Source organism: Megalops cyprinoides, chromosome 20 (assembly GCF_013368585.1).
Source record: "Megalops cyprinoides isolate fMegCyp1 chromosome 20, fMegCyp1.pri, whole genome shotgun sequence".
In the NCBI taxonomy this organism is placed as follows: domain Eukaryota; kingdom Metazoa; phylum Chordata; class Actinopteri; order Elopiformes; family Megalopidae; genus Megalops; species Megalops cyprinoides.
In genome coordinates, this window is record NC_050602.1 from 7,613,507 (window position 1) to 7,635,660 (window position 22,154).

Here is a 22,154-nt window from a genome sequence, read left to right on the forward strand (position 1 = left end):
TGTGCTGGTGCTCCATAGTCAAAACATACACTCATACAGATATCTGGGGAAATTATTCTGTAACAATACAGGCATTTAAATTACCAATCTGATCAATGAAGCCAGACTGATTGGATGAAATAAAAACCTGAATATACACTGACCTTCTCCATACTTACCCTTGCTTTTCAGTAAACTGTGATTTTGATTGTACATGCACACAAATGTGTATACACACACACACACACACTCACAAATATAGGATGCTGTATGAGCGCGTGGTTCAGTTCCCCCACGTGAAACCTTCAAGGCCTACGGCTTTCTAGCCCACTACTGTATGTACTGATAAGAAAGTCAAAATGGCTTTGAACTTTAAAAGTTTCCACCTCTCGAGAATCCCCCATGAACCCCTGGGAGAGATGAGCCTCAGAGGTGCCGGTAAGCATTGTTGCAGATTGTAGACGGCCGGTTAATTTTTATCTCCATAATCTCGATGGTGGTTTCCCCGCGAGCTAGTCAAGTGTATAAAAATGCAGGCTTGGCTGGAACAATCAAACAGGTACTTCTTCCAGCCTTTCCTGCAACAGCCGTCCTCACTCTCCTTGTGGTACCATGAAGACCTCAACAGCTGTGCTGTCTACTGTCCTGCTGGCTGTGGCATTGAGCTCTGAAAGCATGGCCAAGACAAAGAGTAAGTAGGATCACCCCCCCTTCGTTGATTTCAGCTCTTTGCCTATCACTCTACCCCTTGTGGCGCTGATGAATGACACTGCTTCAGCTTTGCCCTGTGATCTCCCTGCTTGGGTCCAATCTAAGGCTAGGAACAGGCTAGGAACCTGATTGCACCAGAGAACCTGCATTTCTTGATTTGGATCATTTAAAAGAAATAATTTAGCCGCAGAGAATTGCCGGTTGTCAACAGCCCAATTATATTGTGTCTGCTCATTACTTTGATCTGTACTTGCATTTGTATATTCCAATGCTTTTTGAGTCATCTGGAATAAGGGGATATGATGCTTAGATATAGATCAAGAGTGAGAACTAAGAATTCTTAATCAGAATTAAGAAACAAAAATTAAGAATGAGAACCAAGAGCTAAGAATAAGAACGAAGTACTGAGGATCATATTGGTTCTTCTTGTCAGATGGGAGAAGTGGCTGCTGTGTGGTTCACACCAAAGCTTCTCAGCTGCGAAAGCTACCTGTGGATCTCATTAAGGAATACAGGATTCAAGAAGTCACTGGGAGCTGCAACATTCCAGCTGTTGTGTAAGGCACAATGACTACTCTTCCTCCCTTTGGGGATTATTAAGAACATTATGAGTTCCTTTGTTTCCCCTTTTCTGCCCCAGCCGGGCCACCGCTGTTGAAACCGAGCACAGAGCCCATTAACGGTGCCTGCATTGTTCTCCCCCAGGTTCATCACAAGAAATAATCGGCTGATCTGTGCCAACCCGAAAGCCAAGAAGGTTAAGCAAATCCTTAAAGTCCTCAGGTGAGACTGATATTTAGCATTATATTTAGCATAGACATTCAATCTAATCGCTGCTTGGTTTGACTGTCACTGGAAAATACTGCATAAATAAAAATAAAATTATAATACTTGCCTACATTTGTCACTCCAAGTTAAAGAGGGTGACAGGTAACTCACAATTACACTCAACAGCAAGTTCAGTGATCACCAATATTAATGAAAAAAAGCTGTGCACTGAAAAAAAAATCAATGTCTGAAAGAATTTGCTTGTTAAAGTTGAGGACATACGTTTGAATCAAGGCCAAAGCTGTGAGACTGAATTCTCCTTTTCTTAGACACTTTGTAAAGTTTCGTTGTTTGAATGGTATATGTAATGGTAACAGAGGATGTTCTGAAATGCAGTGTGTCTTTAAACTGAACTGAAACTGATGGTTCATCTCATTTTTCTAGAGGGAGGAAAAACAAGACTCAAGGACCCAGCCAGAGAAGAGTAAGACAGTAACAGCATCTGTTTAGTGTCAGACTATCAGTCTGAGGCTCACTGGGCCAGGACTTTTATGCTGAATTTTAGTGTTCATACATACAATGACAATGTGTGAAATGACCGTATGTTCTCACATTCATTACTTTTGCATTTAGAAAAAACTTTTTTTGCAAATAATTGAAAATGCTCCTTTTGTATCTGTTGAGTATCATATGAGTGCTTTATTGCAGCACACTGCTTTACTCTTACAAGTGAGATGAAGCAAGAACATTTCTTTCAATTCAGGATCTGAATGTGATTTAGAGAATGTGGTAAATTCCGTACTGCTGCCGTGATTTCTGTATTTTTGCTTATAGTTTTATTTTAAAAGCTGTTCCACAGGAGCTGTTGATATCCTACTGTGATGTCAGGCAATACAATGCACAGCCTTGTTACCATTTTTGATTGCCATCAAATAAACTGTAATAACATATTAAGAGTTTCCTTTGTTTCTTTTAAATACATTGCACCATGATTTACATTGATAATGTTGAAGAAGGATCGATGTGTGATTGTAATCAAATATATACCAAGCTATGGCTCAGCAAGACATACCCCATTCCTAATTACAGTAGGAGTAGAAGTACTACAGTATTACTGCAGTAGTAAGAGTTAGGCCTTTTTTGGGGGTTCCTGCAGAAATAGCTGCAATGGCCCTGAGGTCTGATTTTCCCACAAACATTTACTTCTGTACCATATACTCTCATTTGAACATGCAGGATTCAGATACAAATTCATTCTGTCACATAGCAAACTTGGACTGTTTGCGCTCTCTTCCTTCAATTGTTTCTTCTGCTGCTGCTTTTTAATTCCTGTTGCATTACATCGTTGCTAATCCTTTGTTATCCCTTACAACACTTCCTGCCATTTGGCTGTCTGGCCTGGTTAGGCCAAATTTCATCTCATTCAGGCTAGAGCTACATCTGACAAAACATTTCACATGTAGCCTACATGACAGCTACATCTGCTCATTGTAGACCTCTGTAAGTTTGCACAAGACAATAACTAGTGATGTGCTGTTTTGAAATTGTTTCTGGTTTCTTAAAGGTTTTTTTACTGTTTGAGTAAAACCATGTAGTAATGCAGTGCCTTTATCAGCACATACAGATTACTGTGCCATTTAGCATTGGGAAAATTGGCAAGGACCTTTCCTATTGCACAAAATGCATTGTTACATCACTGTTTGTCCTGTTCTGTGCATTTGCCCATCAATCATTTAATTCAGCATGCTACAAAAAGATATTAAAAATTTCAGAAGTAGACCTAGTTTTTGCAAATGGGTATGGACTGACTTGCACATGACATAACTTGTCTTTTTTGTACACCAAAAGTGGTTCTGGGAAAGATTCATGTCCTAAGAAAAATATTTTACCATGCTCAATATCTGACTACAGAAGCTAAAACATCTGTTGAAATAACGAATGCTCTGAGTTTTGGAGAATCCACTCCGACAACTTACCCACATACTAATGTAAAAAAGGCAATCAAAAACCTTGGCCACTTGGAAGCAGGTTGCATTTTTACTGTTGTAACACAAAAGACAGAGGATCTGTCTAATTGTATGTGTAACAGGATGTGTGCTCTAACAATGTGAGACTAAGCTAAGATTATGATTAGAACATGTGCATTAAGGAGTCCTCTGGACACAGTTTCAGTTGCAGCCATAACCAAGGTGCAAGAGGAGCAACTTGCTTACTTCTCTGCAATGCTTAACATAATGATGATTGTGTCACGATGTTGATCTACAATGCCACTGTACTATGGTTCTAAACTGTAGTATACCTGAAACGTAGACCATCATGTGGTCTATACGTGTGCACGTTTTTATACTCATTTTTTTCTACTCTACCAAGCCATTCATCTCATCATCTTAGACAAACTGGTGTGTATAGTATAGTATTCTCACTATTCTGTTTAATGGGTAACAGGGCATAATATACGCTGAAATCCCCCCAACAAACACAAGTCTTGAGCAACTCAGAGCAACATGTTGCTCGCACACGTGTCTGGTGGAGGAAGTCCCCGGAGTGCAATCTCAGCATCACTGAAGAACTGTGTTTGCTTGCAGGCGTCCTGTTTATTGGGTCCCTTGTCCCCATTTTCATCACGATGCAACGTGCACACAGGATGCTGCAGCTACCGCGTCCTCGAGCAGTTTCGGTCCCTCAAACCCCATACCTGCCCATGGGTCCCCACCCCCACCCCTGCCCCGCCCCCTGCCCCACCCTGCACTGATATATTAACAGGTCCAGTCGAGCGTCCACACCCAGCTCGGCTACATCCTCCTCGCAGGCACGATGTCCCAGAGGCACCTGGCTCCCACCGCGCTGCTGCTGCTGCTGGCATGCCTTCTGAGCATGCTCAGTCACACCGCCACCGCGTGTGAGTGTTTTCGTCCCCTGTTCCTCTCTTTCTTTGCGTCTCTATGTGGGTGCAGGGTGTCCCGTGGGCCACAGTTGTGTGGGAGCGCCCAGCTGAGTCAGCATTAAAAAAATAAATGCTCGTTGGCGTGGTGTTCCGAATGCAAATGGGGCTTTTGACTGAGGCAGACTCTAGCATGTTTGTTTTATGCTTCACAAGGTGAACGGCCTCTGACACCTCCTCACTGCTCCCCGTGTAGTACAGAGTGAGTCATTCAAGTACCTTTCAAGAGTTCTGAAAGGTTCTCTTTTTACAAGTACTAAAAACCTACTACCTAGGTGTCCTTCCAGCCATGTTGGGATATTATTGATGTACTCTTCTGTGATATCAGGGGATATTGGAATAACAGGCAGGTTTCTTTTGCTCTGAAAGACAGCTGACATGGGATACAACACAGCAAATTGAATGGCAGAAAAAGAGAGAACATCACCTTTGCTGCAGTATATAAGAGTGTTTACATGAGTGCTAGAGAGTGAGCAGAGAGTAACCTTCTCACATAGAGCAATGCTTGATCATTTGTGAGTGCTGCTATAGAAAATACATAATTTGTTTGCTTTGCAGATTTACTCAGCATTTATTTTCACTAAACAGTTTTATGCGTCGTTCATTGGCTTGATAATTAGGAATTTCGGATTCTTCAGCTTCTTTCCAAGGGTGTAATGGTTATGTCCCCTCTGGGATTTCAACTTGTAACGAGAGGTCCAAGAGGACACAGGTGTTGCTCCTGTTACTACTGGCATTAACAGTAACATCTCAGTGCTCCTGGTCTCCCTAGCGCTCGGTCTTCCTTTTGTTTTCCTGTGTTGTCTCGTCTCTCCTCGTGAGTCTTCTGCTGTAGTGATTTGTTCCATGTGGAAAAGGAAGCTACAGTAAGATACAGTCACTTATGCCTGTCTGTGTATGTGTGTGTGTGTGTCTGTCTGTATGTGTTTCTGCAGATGGACCACTGAACCACGCTTGCTGTGTGAAATACACTGTCAAGCCTTTGCCGTTCAGTACCATCAAGGGCTTCATCGAGCAGAGCTCCCGGGAGGTGTGCCGCATCGATGCCATCATGTAAGTGACAGTGCAGCGCTTCCCTGCAACACTGATCCTCTGGTATGACACAGCCCTACTATTCACTACAACACTGATCCTCTGATATGACACAGCCCTACTATTCACTACAACACTGATCCTCTGGTATGACACAGCCCTACTATTCACTACAACACTGATCCTCTGATATGACACAGCCCTACTATTCACTACAACACTGATCCTCTGATATGACACAGCCCTACTATTCACTACAACACTGATCCTCTGGTATGACACAGCCCTACTATTCACTACAACACTGATCCTCTGGTATGACACAGCCCTACTATTCACTACAACACTGATCCTCTGGTATGACACAGCCCTACTATTCACTACAACACTGATCCTCTGATATGACACAGCCCTACTATTCACTACAACACTGATCCTCTGGTATGACACAGCCCTACTATTCACTACAACACTGATCCTCTGGTATGACACAGCCCTACCATTCACTACAACACTGATCCTCTGGTATGACACAGCCCTACTATTCACTACAACACTGATCCTCTGATATGACACAGCACTTCCATTCACTACAACACTGATTCTCTGATATGACACAGCCCTACCTTTCACTACAACGCTGATCCTCTGATATGACACAGCCCTACTATTCATTACAACGCTGATTCTATTGATAATACACCGCTAACCCTATTCATTCTGTACAAAACAATGCCATTGTTTTTTTCATCCTTACAAAACTACTTACAGCACATTTTTGAGTCAGAAATTGATGTTACACATGCATGCATGCACACTGCACACACATTTACACAATGCAAACAGACACTATAGATGTGCAATGATGAATATACACATGCACCTGCATTCAGACACACAAACACAGGCTCACTTTCACATAATGAAGTCTCTTCTCATTTTTAGATTCTACACAGTGCGTAACAAGAAGGTGTGCGCCAGTGCCAAAGACGAATGGGTGAAAGCACACCTAACTCGTCTCAGGTGAGACATCGATTGGGTCATGATTACATACGAGATCAGGGCTACTGCCTCCTTTATAGGCAAATGGGCGGCTGTGCAGCATAGTGGGTGGCTGTGTAGCATGGTGGTTATGGAGCAGGCCTCATAACGGAAGGGTTGCCGGTTCAATTCCCTGCTGGGTCACTGCTGCTGTACCCTTGGGCAAGGTACTTAACCCACAATTGCATCAGTAAATGTTTGTTAGCTGTGTAAATGGATAACGTTGTTTAAAAAAGAAAAACTTGTGTAAGTCACTCTAGATAAGCGTGTCTGCTAAATGTCAATAATGTAATGTAAAATGACATAATATATATATATATATTTACGTTCATTCTTAGAATACACTTGATGATACATTCTGTAAACCTTCAGACCTATATATATAGAGTGTATATATACACCTGACCCCTCTTATTCTTCAATTTTCATCCATTTAATGTGGCAATTAACCCATGTTGTACGTGCGTGTCCTTGCAGTGCTAAACTGAAGACACTGGCTACCAAAGACCCAAGCAGACACATCCATGGGAAAAACTCCAGCGCCATCCTGAATGACTGATTCACACATATCACCAGAGAGACTTAAACACATCACGGGTGATCTGCATTTGTCCACTGCTCAGACTGATTTACTGCTTGGCAATATTACAGAAAGATCAAATTTGCTGGATATGCAGCCTGCTGCTTCCATATAATCTGAATAATCACAATATTAAAATTGCAACTATAGCTTTCCTGGTGACCTTCTTTTAACTATAAGCTAAATAAGTCTACCTGCATTAATTAGCATAAAATATCTCATACAGGTTATTTGTTTTAAAACCTTTTTTATTTTCTTGAGGAAAAAAAAAGAAATAAACATTTAAAACCGAACTCTTGGTGTTTTTTTTGTTTGTGCCTTTTTATATTACGAAATTGCTGATGCAAGGCTCATGGCCTTGTGTCAACACCAGCCACAGTGTTGTAGATCGTGAATTATGCAATTCAGAAGGAGGAAATGAAGGTCCTGTCGTTGGAGTGGTAGGGGTTGCTGGGGAATTGGTGGTGAGTTGGTGGCTTACCAGGGCGGGCACTGAGAGGTAGGCATATGGCCACTTGTTACCACAACACGAGGCAACTGTATGATGGGATGAAGGCTGGGGCATTCAAATACGTACACAGCTGAATGTGCATGTGCCTCTTACTACGATGAACAATCTACAGAATCGTGCTAGTGGAATATACCACTGGAGTGCAAAAGAAAGGGTAAAATGGTCACCAATTGTAAAAAGTGTCAACAGCAATCTGCTGAGATTCCCGTAGTCATCTTAGGTAGAATACATCAACTCCGACCTGTAGCATGGCTGCTTTGGTTTAAGATTTAGTGTTAGATTCAGCTTGGTAATATCATATGCACGCACACGTTTAACATGCATCTCACGCGAGTACAGATCAACTCATATTTTACCTTGTATTTGACACTCTTTTCTCTACACAGGAATGAACTAAAACATTTAAACCCTCATGACAGACTATTCTTCCCATTATGTTGCATGATTGTATTCCATCTTTGATAAAATTAAAGAATTGTTTTTTTTTTTTTCTAAAAAAGGTGTATACTTGCTGTCAGAAACTTGCTTGCGCGGTAGCATGGCTATAAAAAGCGTGGCTGTTAAAATCATTACAGTATGATCTTCAAAGCGCTGATGACCTCAATTTCCAGATACACATAAACCCACATCTTTCATTCATACCCACATTGGAAAGAAACAAACAGTCAAAAAGGAGTATTTTTACTTCTTGAAAAACTATTTTTAACTCTTTGTGGCATTTTGTGAAAAATTATTTTATATTTTATATTGTATGATAATATGTTTTGAGATATCTATCAAAAATATGCACAGATTTAACTAAACTGAATTAGTTCATCAGTGTGACATGACACTCAAATACCTCTTTTGGATTTTTCTGTGTTCTGTTCTCTCACAATCAGACAGAAATAAAAGCATTTTTTTGCAAAAAAAAAAAAAAAAAAAACACATACAGTAATGCTTGCTGTTGTGAATACATCACTACCTCCCTCTCAATGAGTCAAGAGAATTAAGAAATAGTCAAGGTATACATTCATCAGAATGTATTTCTTTACTGTATGTTGTCCATGTAAATGCTCTGTATCTCAAGCCCACAAAGTTGCCTTTCATCTGACAATCATGGTGTCATCTGGTGCAGTGCTAGCCAGTTAGAATCTGACAGATCTGAATTCAAGTATAAATTTAAAAACTACTTATCTCAGTTGCATATTATTGTAATTTTCAAAGATTGAACCACTTTACTAGAAAATAATATGTTTTTGGGACCCTCAAAGATGACCAAAAAAAGCTTTTTAGCAAGCCAAACTGACTCAAAATGAAACTGATGTTTGAGACTGAAAACAGCTAATCGACTCCACGCAATCATTCTGATTTTAGGTCATAGCCCGTCTGCCGCAAAGGTTTGCTGCTACGCGCCACCCCGCAGGGTGAGCGGCAGCATCTTATCACAGCATAATGTTTAAAAAAAGAAAACGAAAGAAATGGCAAACATGCATTAGCGCTCAAAGCTATGGATTTACACTGCAAGTGATCTTGTTTGGTGAAATCGGTGAAACAATAATAAGGAGAAGGTATCCTGCAGTAACTATACGTTGAGACACACCACCTTTGACAGCTGGGCTCTTTGTTTTAAATCAATGGCTGCCCAGTTTCCTGGTCAAAGATGGAAGGTAAAGCCTCTTGCTCATTGGATCCTGCTCACAGATGAATTGCCTTTTATCTTACTTTCGTCCCATAATTCCAAGCAAATTTTACCTATACGATTGATGACAATTCATTTAGCATAACTGTTCAGTGGTCTATAAAAGAAAAGTGCCAGCACACTCAAGTGCTTTTATCTGGAGTGAGCTGTCAGTGTCTCAAACAGATCCAACCTAGGTAAACACAATTCAAAACAGACGTCCTTGAAAGAATGTGTTGAATTATTGAAATCGTTTTCTTTGGGCACAGAGCAAGAGGGTGGAGTTTTATGCTCTCTGGGATGCTGTGGCCTTCAGGTAATTTGAATACTAGTCATTCAGTCCTGAGAGCTTGTAGAATTGCCTTGCTAGCCAGGTTGCCCCCTGCAGGAAGTTTGCTGTAATGGCAGTCCTTTGGTGCTTGTTCTGCAAGCACCAGCACCTTCTCCAGCATGCAGCAAACAGCTGGTCAGCCCAATGTATGCTGAAAATCTGTATTAAGACAACATAAATGGTGGCAGTGACTTTGATGCAGGGTGCATTGTGCTGATGTCAGTCTTGCTCTGGTCATACAGCAAGCAAACCAAATTTGAACTAAGAAACTAATTTCAAGCATTTAAGCCAAAGTCTTTAGATCAAAATGTCTTTGAATGCATGCCTCCCATTATCTTAATCAGGTGTGTTCAAACTTTTAACTGCTACTGTACATACCAATAGGTCCAGCGGATCTCATTTTAGGACAGTTTAGTTCATACATTTCCTGGAGGTAATTGGCCTTTGAGGTAGGGATGGAAAAAGTCAGATGAATGACTATATGCAGTAGCAGCGCAGTGCAACATTAGTTGCCTGTATTCTCCACTAGATGTCACTAATGATCCATAGTTACCTGTATGTCTACGATAAGAAACTCTTGACTCTTTATACTGTGTTGAACGGAAGACCTTAGGGAGGTTCCTTAGAATACTGTGCCTTGCAGCAAGATTTTTAAACAGTCTGTTTCACCCTTTGCGTCATACATGAAGTATTATTGTCATATTTTTATGTTGTTTATTTTAGATGATTTGTTGCAATTTACAGAAGGCAGGCAGTCATTCATTTCTGTATTTATTCCTTTCTCATATACAGACACTTATTTAATTTGTTGGGATGACTGCCAGAGGAAGCTATGGCATTTCTAATTTTACATTACATGCTGTGTTTTTACATTATGTACTGCATAAGTTGTGAGAGGGTAGTTTGTATTCAGTTCTGAGGGATTTCATTGGTCTTCGATATTTCACATGAGTGTTCTCAATAACATTTCCTCACAGTTGTACTTTAATGTCTTATTTCCAAGAAAAAAGTCAATTCCAGATGTGAACAATAAAATTAAAATTATTGTTCTGCGGTAAACAGTTCACTTCATGAAGATGGAATCATGAATGGTTAACAAATGAGCATCACAATGCTTTTGTGCTGTTGGGGATTTAAAGAAAGCGAGTTCTTTGTTATTTCCCGGTATATGAGATGCTTCATGTCCTCTACAGTTTTTGACTGTTGATGCTTATAAGATAATCAGAGATGCAACAGGGTAAATTATCTCGATATATCAGAGATCGAGACTTAACAGGTGCCATGCTTGGGTATAACAGATAGTGATAAAGACCTCCAGGCCAAGCACCACCCGGATCACAGATCAAAAAAGCCCACACCATCCCCTTTCTATTCCTCACACACACACACACACACACAAACACACACACACACACACCACACCAAGTATCATCACCTCTTCATCTCACATAGATCAAAACAGACCACTATATGGCTGTTTCTCGGGTGTCATCCCTCACAAAAGGTACTTACCCTATACTTGCACCCACAGTCCAATTGCTCTGTGAACTCCAAAAAGATTATTGTGAAGCTCTGCTGAAAACCGCACCCTTCTTTCTAACTGCTTAGTTGTATTGACTAACCTCTACCTCTCTTCACCACAAAGCCACAAGGAGGAAAGGAATCTCAATTTTTATGAATTCATGAGTGGTTCACTTTTCAGTAAATTTCAGTAACAGAAGAATATCAAGTCGATGTTTAATTTCTAAAAATAAAGGTATAGTAGATGCACACTGGTCAGACATATTGAGTGTGTTGAAAAAATACTACATGAAAAATTCATTAAGGCACCAGCCAGAATGGATTATAAAAATACACACAAATACACAGCATACATCACAAACGATGATGTCATAAACCACCCCTGCACATTTTTAAGAACATACATTTTGCTCTGATGATGAAACAGATGGACTAATCTTGTTTTTTGGAATGAACTTTGCAAATGTGATTGGTGAATAAGGTCAGGGGATATAAGGCAGGATGGCTGTAAGGGCAAGAGAGAAAAATTCAGTGTATGTCCAACTGATATGGGATGTGAATGTTGCCCTTTAAGCAATGCTGCTGTTTGATGAATCTTGTAATATTATGGGCTGGTTATGAAGCAAAAAATGTATTGGCCTAAATTTTAATTTAATCTTTAATGTGCTGGAGAAGCAGTGTCAGCAGTGTCATTAAAAGTAATCTAATAAAGAAAAAAGTTATGTGCCACAAAATGAGGATTTCTGTCAGAAATAAACACAAAATGACATGAATACAGCTTTTGATACTTTGATAACTTTAATGCTGGTTACACATGAAGCTTTAATGAAGGTAGGTAGAAACATACAAAAGTTTTTTTTTTCTTAGAAGCAGAAACTGAATATCATTCAGTTTGGCATCTTTTTTTGTTGTTAAACATGCTATATAAAAGTGGAAAATTGAAAATGCTGAGGCAATAGATGCTGTGACAATGCTTGGTATCTTGTCTTTTCTCATTCAAGCTCTGGCACCTCTGAAAGAGAGCACAGACAGAAGCATATGAGCACACAGGAGAGGATAACAATCATATAATTATTACATAAGCAAACAAGCATCTGTAATAATGAATCACACAATGCATGGATGACAGGGCTGTGGAAGGGTCATCACACTGTAATGAAAAGTCAGGGTTGAGAGGCCAGGGGAACGAGGGCACGCTGGAGGAAAGGTTCACTGTAAAGTGGCATCGAATGCTAATTTCCCAAAAGCCAAAAAACACTGCCTCTCCACCCACTTTGTACAGGAAACCATTATGCTGGAGCCCCACAGAAGTCCATGAAGTAGCCCAGAAGAGTCAAGGAACAAACATACAATTAATGAAGACATTAAATGAAATGTAAATGAAATTAAATAAATTATCTACTCATTGCAAATGTGCTGCCATGTTTCCTGACAGTATATTTGCTCAGCTGAAGCCAGGAAGCCTTGACATGTCCAAGTTACATTGTGGTTTGATTTGAAGACATTGTTCCAGAACTGCTGCAGACTCAACACAACAGAGATGGATGAGAGCGAGCTGAAGTACCTTTCATCTTCTTCTGAACCCAGCGAACATTTGGGTCAGAACAGACCATCCCTTGTTCTATTTCAAATCTACAAAAAAGATGCAAACAAATAAATGCTACCCGAGATCAAAGCACAAAAGTGGCATAGACTGAACAGTTGATAAAGAACTGAAAGTATAAAGAACAATTATTACGCTGTAGGTGAATGTTATAGACAAACAACTTAGCAAGTAATATATTGAGAATATATTTTATAGGATGTATTTTTAAGTTATAATGTCAATATATTGAAAACATGTAAAATACTGCCATTTTGGAATATTGCAATGTATTTGTGGTTTATTCTTGTACTGAACAATATCTCAGGTATGTTATAATGTGTTTCATTTTCATATAGATTTTGAATTGAATCACCTTCTTAGAGAACACTGACATTACAAATGAGGAGTTGTTTTTAATAACAGATGGAAAATATTATTGACTGTCAGGATGTATGATATAATATAAGCTTAGATATTTATATTCAGATTAATTCATTTTGACATTTTTTATAGTGGCTAAACAATTCATTCACCCATTCATGATTCAGTGGTAGCTGGTGAACTAGAAACAGAGGAGGCACAAGTCTTATCTTTAAACCTATCATTAGTTTTAACTGTTTCTGTTCACTTCCCACAATTCACTCATGGTAAGGCTTGTGTTTCCTCTGGTTCCAGCTTACCAGCTGCCACTGCCATACAGATTGCTTGTGGCATGGGAATTACCTATGTTTGATAAGAGACAGTAAAACCACTGATGAGAGACAACAAACCTACTCCTTTTAATTCTGATTCAGAGACTACATTAAAGACGAAAACTAAGCTCATCTTCAATGAAAAATTCTCAGTGCAGATCTTTTATCATTGTAGGTACAGAACTTCTTTTGATCTTTCCACCTCCCTTTTTAACCTATAGGCTGAAATATTGCATCTGGCTTGGTAGCTGAGGCTTTCGTCTTCCTGTCTCTATCTTGCAGTGCTTGAAGGCTCAGCTGATTGAGTGTGACAGTTTCCATAGGCTGTCCTCAGATCAGGATGGGACAGGTGTTTGTGCATCAGTGTTAATAAGAGATCAGTGTTCCCACTAAACTTGGGACTATCACACCATTGAGCAGGGGGCTCACAAAAGACTTACACGATAGCCGCCACGCAGGGCTTGAGGGCATTCTGCCTCCTGTAGCCAGTCACATTGTAGGGTATGCGGGCCTTTGACACCGATTCACAACAACTGGTGCTCACTTTGGTCGGCACACGAACTGAAACAAAAGATCATCAGCACCGCTCTACAGCTCATTACTACGCAGACTTAGGAACTGGAACCAAAACCAGAGGGAGTCGAGAATTTAAGACAAGACAGATGCAGGTTCAGTTCTTGGGTGGGGCATTGTCATTCCACCTTTCACCGAGATACCTAAACACCATTGCTTCCCCCAGTTTATCCGGGGGAATAAACTGTTAACATGCAAAATATCAGCTATGAAAACTGCCCTGGATAAGGGCATATGGTAAGCAGCACAAACAATAAGTAGTACAAAATGCGCATTGACATATTAGCATAAGGAACAGTACTTACAACTGTGTTGGGCCATAGTACCACACACAAGGAGAGCTGCAAATATCACACACTTCCAGAAGGCTTGCATTTTGAAAGGTTTCCACCTCCCAGCTGCAGAGATACTTTCTCCTTTGGTGGTGCAGAGGCTTTAAGTATCTTCTCAGCCCCTTTATGTGTGAAGGTGACAGGAAGTACATGCTCATGCATGATGTCTCTCCATTGTAAGACCTTAGAACACAGAGATACAATATTCAGTCTTGTCACCTCCAACCACACTAAAAAAAAAACAAACCCAAAACTAAATTTATCAGTTTTGCAGCCATCACATTGTGGGCTTGTTTCAGTGGTGTAGAAGTACTTTATTTTAATGTGATGAAGCAGGATCTTTTTTTAACCTTCATTATTAACATGATTGACAGACTGCCTCAGTTACACAGCTATAGCAATGGTTAAGTATAAAGGGCGGTCATGTTTGAGTTTTCTGTGTTGAATTTTCTGTGTTGAATTATAGCATTCTACATACAGCATGGCACCCTCAAGCATTTGGTTTAATCATTAAGGTTGTTAACGCCTGGACCTGACCTCTGTCCTGTTGCTGCAGTAGAGGTGGACAGATTGGGGGTTTTGTGCGTGGTAATACATTATTGTTGTGCCAAAGCATCCATGTGAACCTGCCTCAAACTTTCATCTAAGGACTAGGCAAGAATTTTGTTTATTGTGTGGTTAATTTCAGTGGCCTCCAAGCTCATAATAATGTGTAAGAATAAGGTTCAATCAACAATTGTGTGAAGGCCTTGCTCAGGAGAATGATGCACATTACTGCACAAGTAGACAGAGATGTGGACCAATGTCTGCCTAGATTTCCATGGCATGTTTTCACAGAATATGAGGCACAGTTCTAGGATAGTCAGTTGTGTGCTCCCTGCTTTCTCATGCTTTTTTCAAATTATTTATGATTGTTATTTTTATTATGATTATTTCTGACTTCCATATTTCCTGTATCATAGTGAAACCATATGCAACTTCTGCTGTTGTGAGGAAACATGACACATTCATTTATGTTGACAACCTCAAACGTCAACGTTCACACTTTGGCCATGCTGCTGGATACGCTGTTTGAGGTGAGGATGTTGCTCATTGGTCCAACAACATTGTCCTACCTGGGATTTGAACGTGTCACCTTTTAGCTCTGCGTCCAGCTGTCTACTTGGTAGTCCTTACTTTTATAAATATCATGGTAGAGTACACATCCATTGCTTTGAAACCATGTCAACTCATCACAGAAATGCAATGAAACTACAATTACAGTAACATAATGTTATGTATTGTAATGTCATAATTACTCTAATACACTTCAGAAAATTATATTCTTGTTTTCCATTGATCTCACCTATCTGTAACGCCTGCATATTTTTAAAAGTAAATAGCAATATATCATGTTACATATGGCATAATTTCCCAGTTGCATTAAATTCTTCAGTTACGACTCACTTCAGTTATCACGTGAGCTCTGTTCATTTTGAAGTTTTCATTAATGTTTTTCCAAACCAGCTCATGCATTATCACATACTACAAAGCATTTTGTGGGGAAATTTTCCCAATATGCTATGTTGAGTGACCATTTGGAAAAATGACTATGTGTGAATATCCCTAGTCACATGATATGCTGAGATCCACACCTTTGGCAGCTGACAAACTATACGGGAAAGTTGGTGGTTGCACAGGGCCACATCCTGATTTAAATGGATAATGACTACGTCCTAATCCTCTCTGGCGTAGGGACAGTGTGTTTGGGCCGATTTAATTTTCTAGTGCTCAATATACAAAGTTTGGCCAATCAAGTGTAGGGGCTGTTTGAGTGCTGACAGTTTCAGTTTTGTACAGCTCATCACATGCACTGAGGACATCTGTTTTTACCATGAGGCTTGCAGACCACAGACCCTGAGGTGTTCACACCATAGAACAGATAGATGAAAAAAGCACCTGACTGCCCGGCAATTACATGTGCTGACACGCCAGTCCTTGTGATAAAATAGCTACTTGGGGAAAAACCCCATCTTAATCAGGCTTTTAATATTTATGTTTTTGCAATGTTACACCTCTGCACATGACATTAAACGAAAGCCACCACAACAGCTATCTTTTACAGCACTGCATGAAAAAGATGCTTTCATGCTGTGGTGTAATGAATTGCTCCACAAGCAAATCTGGAGTGGAGCTTAGTGCCGGCAGTGTATCATAGTGGTAAGGATCAGGGCAGACAACTGAAAAGTTGCTGGTTTGATTCCCCATTGGAGTGCTGCTGCTGTGCCCTTGGGCAAGGTACTTAACCCAGAACTGCATCAGTAAATATCCAGTTGTATAAATAGATAACAGGTTAACATTGTAATGTATGTAAGTCACTCTGGATAAGAGCATCTGTTAAATGAGAATGATGTAATATGCATGTGAATAAGAGGCAAAGATTAAGAAAAAGATCAAAAGGGCTTGCTTGATTTGTAGTTTCATTATGGGCCTGCCATGTGACTTTTTAAGACTATGGCAACCTGCACATTAATATCACCTTTTTTGTTGATTTCTCTGGTGCTCACACTTTGGCCAAAGTGTTTTTTGTTGCTTCCCTTTCCGTATATATCGCTAAAACAATATATCATTTTACAAACGATTACTTTACCATTACAAGCAACTTCATTTATAGACCATCCACTTACACAGTTACACGCATATTTACCGAAGCTATCTGATTGAATGACCTTGCACAAGGGCTGTAGGACCCCATTTTTCAAGCCCAGCTCCATAACCATTACAACACACTGCTGCCCTCATCATCGATGATGAAATGATACTGTTTTATAGTTCTGCTGTCATTCATGGCATGAGCATTGAGGGACACTTCAGTACCATTTTCTTCCACAGTGCTGTAATAACCAAGTAATAATTCATTGACTGGATAGTAACACTTTTCTGTTACATAGTAACTGAGTATATCAAGTCGGTATTTTGTATAAAACTAATAAACGCCAATTTGGTACTTATATTTAGAAAGGGGGTTACTTTACAGCTATCATAACAATTAATATAAGTACATTGTGCTATTTTGCTGTTTGATTGTGTGGTAGCAGACGCTCTCTTGGCGGGTGCAGACCATTGCAACTGTTCATTGCAGCACATGTAAAACATAATATCACACCTTTGTCCTGTGCTATAAAGTGCAACCCACTCTGTGGTTATCCGCAAGCAATGCATTGGGTGACGGAAAAAAGATAACAGTAACAACAACAGTAGCTATACATTTCCTATAAATTGAGAGGCACATGACCCATCAATAATGCTAAGGGCATAGGATGGAAGTGCCGCTCATGACTGCTAATTTTCAGTAATGGGTTGAACAAACAGCACTAGGTCCAATAGAGGCTCAATGACTTTAAATGGAAATTTTATGGGGCCACTTCTGATGAACTATATAAATTATGGCATTTGACATGGCAGGATCCATAGGGATGAAAAGAAAACAAATTCCCCTCACATGTTGCAGCTTTTTAAAGACTTATCTGGCTGTGAAGTTGAAGTCAACGTTAAAATCACTTCTTAATATCATGAAAAAGACTTTGCTGCCCCCTACTGTCCCATGTCACATGTTAAGGTTTTAAGATTTATTATTATTGTTCACGCATTGCCACAATTTGATTATCTTGGCCATTTTACAGGATGCAGACAAAAACATTTGGAAAGGAGCGTCCAAAGAAGAAATTAGCACAAGTCCAGTGTCAACATATGAAACCAGGGTGGAAGTCATTTATATTTGCACTCCACCCCAGGTGTGAGTGATGCCTGTATGGTGCACTCCACCCTTGGCATTCTAAGTTCTCAGAGGAGCAAAGTCCTGGGTGCCAGTGGCCAGGACTTCCTATAGATAAATATCCTTTGGTGCAGCAAAGGATGAGCCAGCTCAGTGACACTCATATGCAGTAGTAGCAGTGTGAAATGACTTGACTTTGATGTCCACTAGATGTCACTAATTATCCATATCTGTCTGAGGCTCTCCTTACACTTAGCTTGAAAGGCAGACCTCAAGGGCGTGCTTTAGAATGCTGTGTCGTGTGGCAAGATTTGCAAAAAGTTAATTTCACTCATATTAATAAAACTCCCATTTATGAAGTACTGTTACCATATGTTTACCATATATGAATGTGCTTATTTAATTTTAGACAATCTTTTGCTGTTTAGAGAAGGCATGTTGAATAGCAATGTATTTATTTGCTATAATATTTATAAGCGCAGTTATTTATTTCTGTATTTATGTCAGTCTCATGTATAGCCATTTTAACTTTGTACGAACAACTGGCAGAGGAAACCACAGCCTTTCTGTGTTTAATTTGTATGCTCTATGATACAGCATGAGTTGGGAATTGGTCGTTTGAATGTGGTTCTAAATTTTGGTGGTCTTTGATGTTTTAAAGTCAGTGGTGTGCTTAATGTCTCCTTAAAGTTTTACTTTGTCAAGAGAGAAACACAGTTTCAATGAAACTAAAGGCAAGATTCCACATTGATATAGTTTTCTTATTCTGTTCTATTTTGTTCTGTCTCCACCTCCCTGAACAGCTCCTTGTTCTTCTGTACATATTGGCAAGCAATTCACCCCATGAAGCTGAAGTCATGAAAGGTTAGCAAATGATAATGGATAGTAAGAGTCAGAGTGAATGCACATTTCTGTCTCGCAATTCAGTTATTCCAGGAACCTGGCAAGATTATTTTGCATGAATCTCTTGCATCACTGTGTGCTTGCAACTGCACAGTTATACTGAATAAACCTTGCCTTAGATGATCACAAGACCACTGAGGGTTTTAAAGGAATTTCACAAGTGCTTAATTTTCAGTAAATTTGAGTCGCAGAAATGCATCAGCTTGATGGTCGGTTGATAACACCTCAATAAGGGAATAATAGATGAATACTGATCTTTACTGATATTTACTGTGTAGAAAAAAAACAGCAACTTATGAAGAAGGTATCAAAGCTCCAGCACCAAACCATAAATCATGTAGAAATATTTTTTTGCATGTACAAGCTATAAATATAAAAAAATCACACATAGACGGAGCATACATGACAATTACAAATTTTTTACAAGGTCAGAGGTTATGAAGTCGGAATGATTGTAAGGGTAAGAGAGAAAAATTCAGAGTACGTCCAACCGATATGGGATGTGAATGTTGCCTTTTAAGCAAAGCTGCTGCTGTTTGCTGAACAGTGTAAAATCTTTGGCATGTTTGTGAAGCAGTGTCATAAATCAGTACATTACAATTTAATGAAGGTGCCAATTAATAGGTGCCAAAGTGACATGACAAAGTTCTGTCAGAAATAAATATAAAATGTAACACACTCCATTTGTTGAGAATAAAAAGCTTTAATGGAAATTTAGGGAGAAATATGCAAAGGTTTTTTTTTCTAGAGGCAATCTATAATTTTCATATTTCTGCTGACATACTTTTGTATTGCTAAAATGATAAAGTGGTGATAAGGATCAGACAATAGTTGCTATTAGAATGCTTGATATCTTGTCTTTTTCACTTAATCTCTGACACCTGATGCGAAGATAGTTGCTGTGAGAATTCTTGATGTCTTGTCTTTTCTCACATCTCTGGTACCTCTGAAAGAGCACAGACAGAAACAAATGAGCACTTATGAAAGCCTGAACAAAAATCATATATTTATAAACATATAAGAATCTGTAATAATGAATCACAGAATGCATAGTAGACAGGGCTGTGGAAGGGTCATCACACTGTTATGAAAAGTCAGGGTTGAGAGGCTGGGGGAAAGGTGTGGTGTAAAATGGCATTGAATGCTAATTGCTCCAATGCTGAGAAACACTGCCTCTCCACCCACTTTGTAAATAAAACCACTAGCTCCACAGTAGTCCATGAAGCAGGCCCAAAGACTCATGGGACAAACATGCTGTTAATAAAAATAATACATTGTTTAAATGCCGTAAAGTTGTTGACCTGTTTCCCGACTGCCTCTTTGTTCAGTTGAAGACAAGAAATCTGAAGATGTCTAAATGACAGCATTTTAGGTTTGGAAGTGATCATTCTAGAACTGCAGTACACACAGCAAGCAAAGAGACCATCACTGTAACACAATGAGTTGAAGTACCTTCCATTTTCTTGTCAACCCAGCGAGCTGTTGGATCGGAACAGACCTGCCCCTTTTCTGTGTAAAATCTAGAAAAAAAAAAAAAAAACAATGTGTCAGATACAAATATGTCAAAACAAATAAATGTTACCTTCAAGAGGGCTATTCAATTAAAGATCATGTAGTATGGACTGAACAGTCAATGTTAACAGATTAACTTTTTTCTGGCCATCTACATATTTGCCTATATATATATATATATATATGTATAGGCAAATATATAGATGGCCAGAATAAAGTATATAGTAATATATATTTAGATGATTATCTTTTGATTGAATTTGTTTTGTTTCGATGCAGTTTGCTTTCCAACATACTGACTCATTTTAATTTTGATTCAAAGTTAAGTTTATTAATATAAATGCTAAGCTCATCTTAGTGAAAAACTGTGAGAGCAGATCTTTTACGATTATAGTTACAGCAACTCTTTTTAACCTGTAGACTGAAATAAGACAACAAACCTCTTCTATTAACAGCCTGAAGGCAAGGGTCACGCATTAGATACAGAAAAGTCAAAAATGCTAACAGATTGCAGCTTGCTTAATATCTTAAGCATTTCATCTCCCTGTCTCTCCCTGGCAGTGCTTGAAGGCTCCACTGATTGAGCAACAGAGTAAAATAGGCTGTTCTCAGATCAGGTTGGGAGAGGTGCTTTTGCATCAGTGTCGGTAAGAGACCAGTGTCCCCTCTAAATGGGGTACTATCGAGCTTCCAAAAAACTCACATGACAGCCTCCACGCAGGGGTCGAGGGCATTCTGCCACTTGTAGCCGGTCACCTTGAAGGTTATGCGGGCCTTTGACACCGATTCACAGCAACTGGTGATCACTTTGGTCGGACGGCGGACTAAAGTGAAAAAGTGTTACTGTTCACACGATGTTTACTAGTACACATTGTCTGACTCATTTACACAGGAAATCACGCTTTTCTACAAATTCATATCTAAAACTAAACAGAGTAGTAGTGTGGCTTAGCATTCAAGGAACTGGACCCACCAGCAGGAGGAGGGGAAAATTTAATATTCAACCAAAAGGTTGCAGGTTCAGTTCTCAGATGGGCTAGTGCCACTCTATATCTTGGAAGGTTTCTAAACCCCATTGCTTCAGTAAATGTCCAGCAGATTAAACTGGTAAAAGACAAAATATCCTGATATGAAAACTGTGCTGGATAAGCACATGTGGTAAGCAAATAAGCTTTCAAAAAATGCCCATTAGCGCATTAGCATAAGGAACAGTACTTACAACTTTGGGCCATAGTGCCACACACAAGGAGCGCTGCGATTATCACACACTTCCAGAAGGCTTGCATTTTGAAAGGTTTCCACTTCCCAGCTGTAGAGATGCTTTCTTCTTTGATGGTGCAGAGGCTTTAAGTATCTTCTCAGCCCCCTGATGTGTGAATGTGACAGGAAGTACATGCTCTTGCATGATGCCTATCCTGACATAGTAAGACCTCAGAACACAGAGATACAAGATTTGCTCTTGTCACCTCCAACCACATTTGTGTGTGTGCATGCATAATGATTATATTTATCAGTTCTGCAGCCATGGTGTTGTAGGCTTGTTTAGGTGGTGCAGAGGTACCTATATAAACCTATATTATTAACATTACTGTTTTTCAGTGGCCTCAGGTACTCTCTTGTCATGGCTAAATTGAAAGCAACGTGACGTGTGAGTTTATGTACTGCATACAGAATGGTACCCCCAAGCTTCTTGTTTAACCATAAAGATTTGTAAACTTGTAAACCTGT

The 22,154-nt window shown here is 39.6% G+C and overlaps 3 protein-coding genes across 3 annotated transcripts; 2 read left to right on the forward strand and 1 right to left on the reverse strand.

Moving 5' to 3' along the window:
• Nucleotides 1–550: 550 nt before the first annotated feature.
• On the forward strand, nucleotides 551–2,380 carry LOC118795306 (C-C motif chemokine 5-like). The gene is made up of 4 exons (XM_036553706.1): nucleotides 551–670; nucleotides 1,124–1,247; nucleotides 1,396–1,473; nucleotides 1,903–2,380. Exons 1-4 carry the CDS (start codon nucleotides 592–594, stop codon nucleotides 1,952–1,954), a joined length of 333 nt encoding a protein of 110 aa, XP_036409599.1. The 5' UTR covers nucleotides 551–591; the 3' UTR covers nucleotides 1,955–2,380.
• A 1,879-nt stretch (nucleotides 2,381–4,259) lies between these two features.
• Nucleotides 4,260–7,245, forward strand: ccl20l (C-C motif chemokine 20-like). Its single transcript, XM_036554807.1, has 4 exons — nucleotides 4,260–4,357; nucleotides 5,335–5,452; nucleotides 6,377–6,454; nucleotides 6,950–7,245. The coding sequence occupies exons 1-4, from the start codon at nucleotides 4,273–4,275 to the stop codon at nucleotides 7,029–7,031; spliced, it is 363 nt and encodes a 120-aa protein (XP_036410700.1). The 5' UTR covers nucleotides 4,260–4,272; the 3' UTR covers nucleotides 7,032–7,245.
• Nucleotides 7,246–19,650: 12,405 nt separating this feature from the next.
• Nucleotides 19,651–21,796, reverse strand: LOC118795949 (C-C motif chemokine 8-like). Its single transcript, XM_036554766.1, has 4 exons — nucleotides 21,646–21,796; nucleotides 21,130–21,250; nucleotides 20,367–20,434; nucleotides 19,651–19,860 (listed from the first exon to the last, which is right to left on the reverse strand). Exons 1-4 carry the CDS (start codon nucleotides 21,710–21,712, stop codon nucleotides 19,844–19,846), a joined length of 273 nt encoding a protein of 90 aa, XP_036410659.1. The 5' UTR covers nucleotides 21,713–21,796; the 3' UTR covers nucleotides 19,651–19,843.
• Nucleotides 21,797–22,154: the final 358 nt, after the last annotated feature.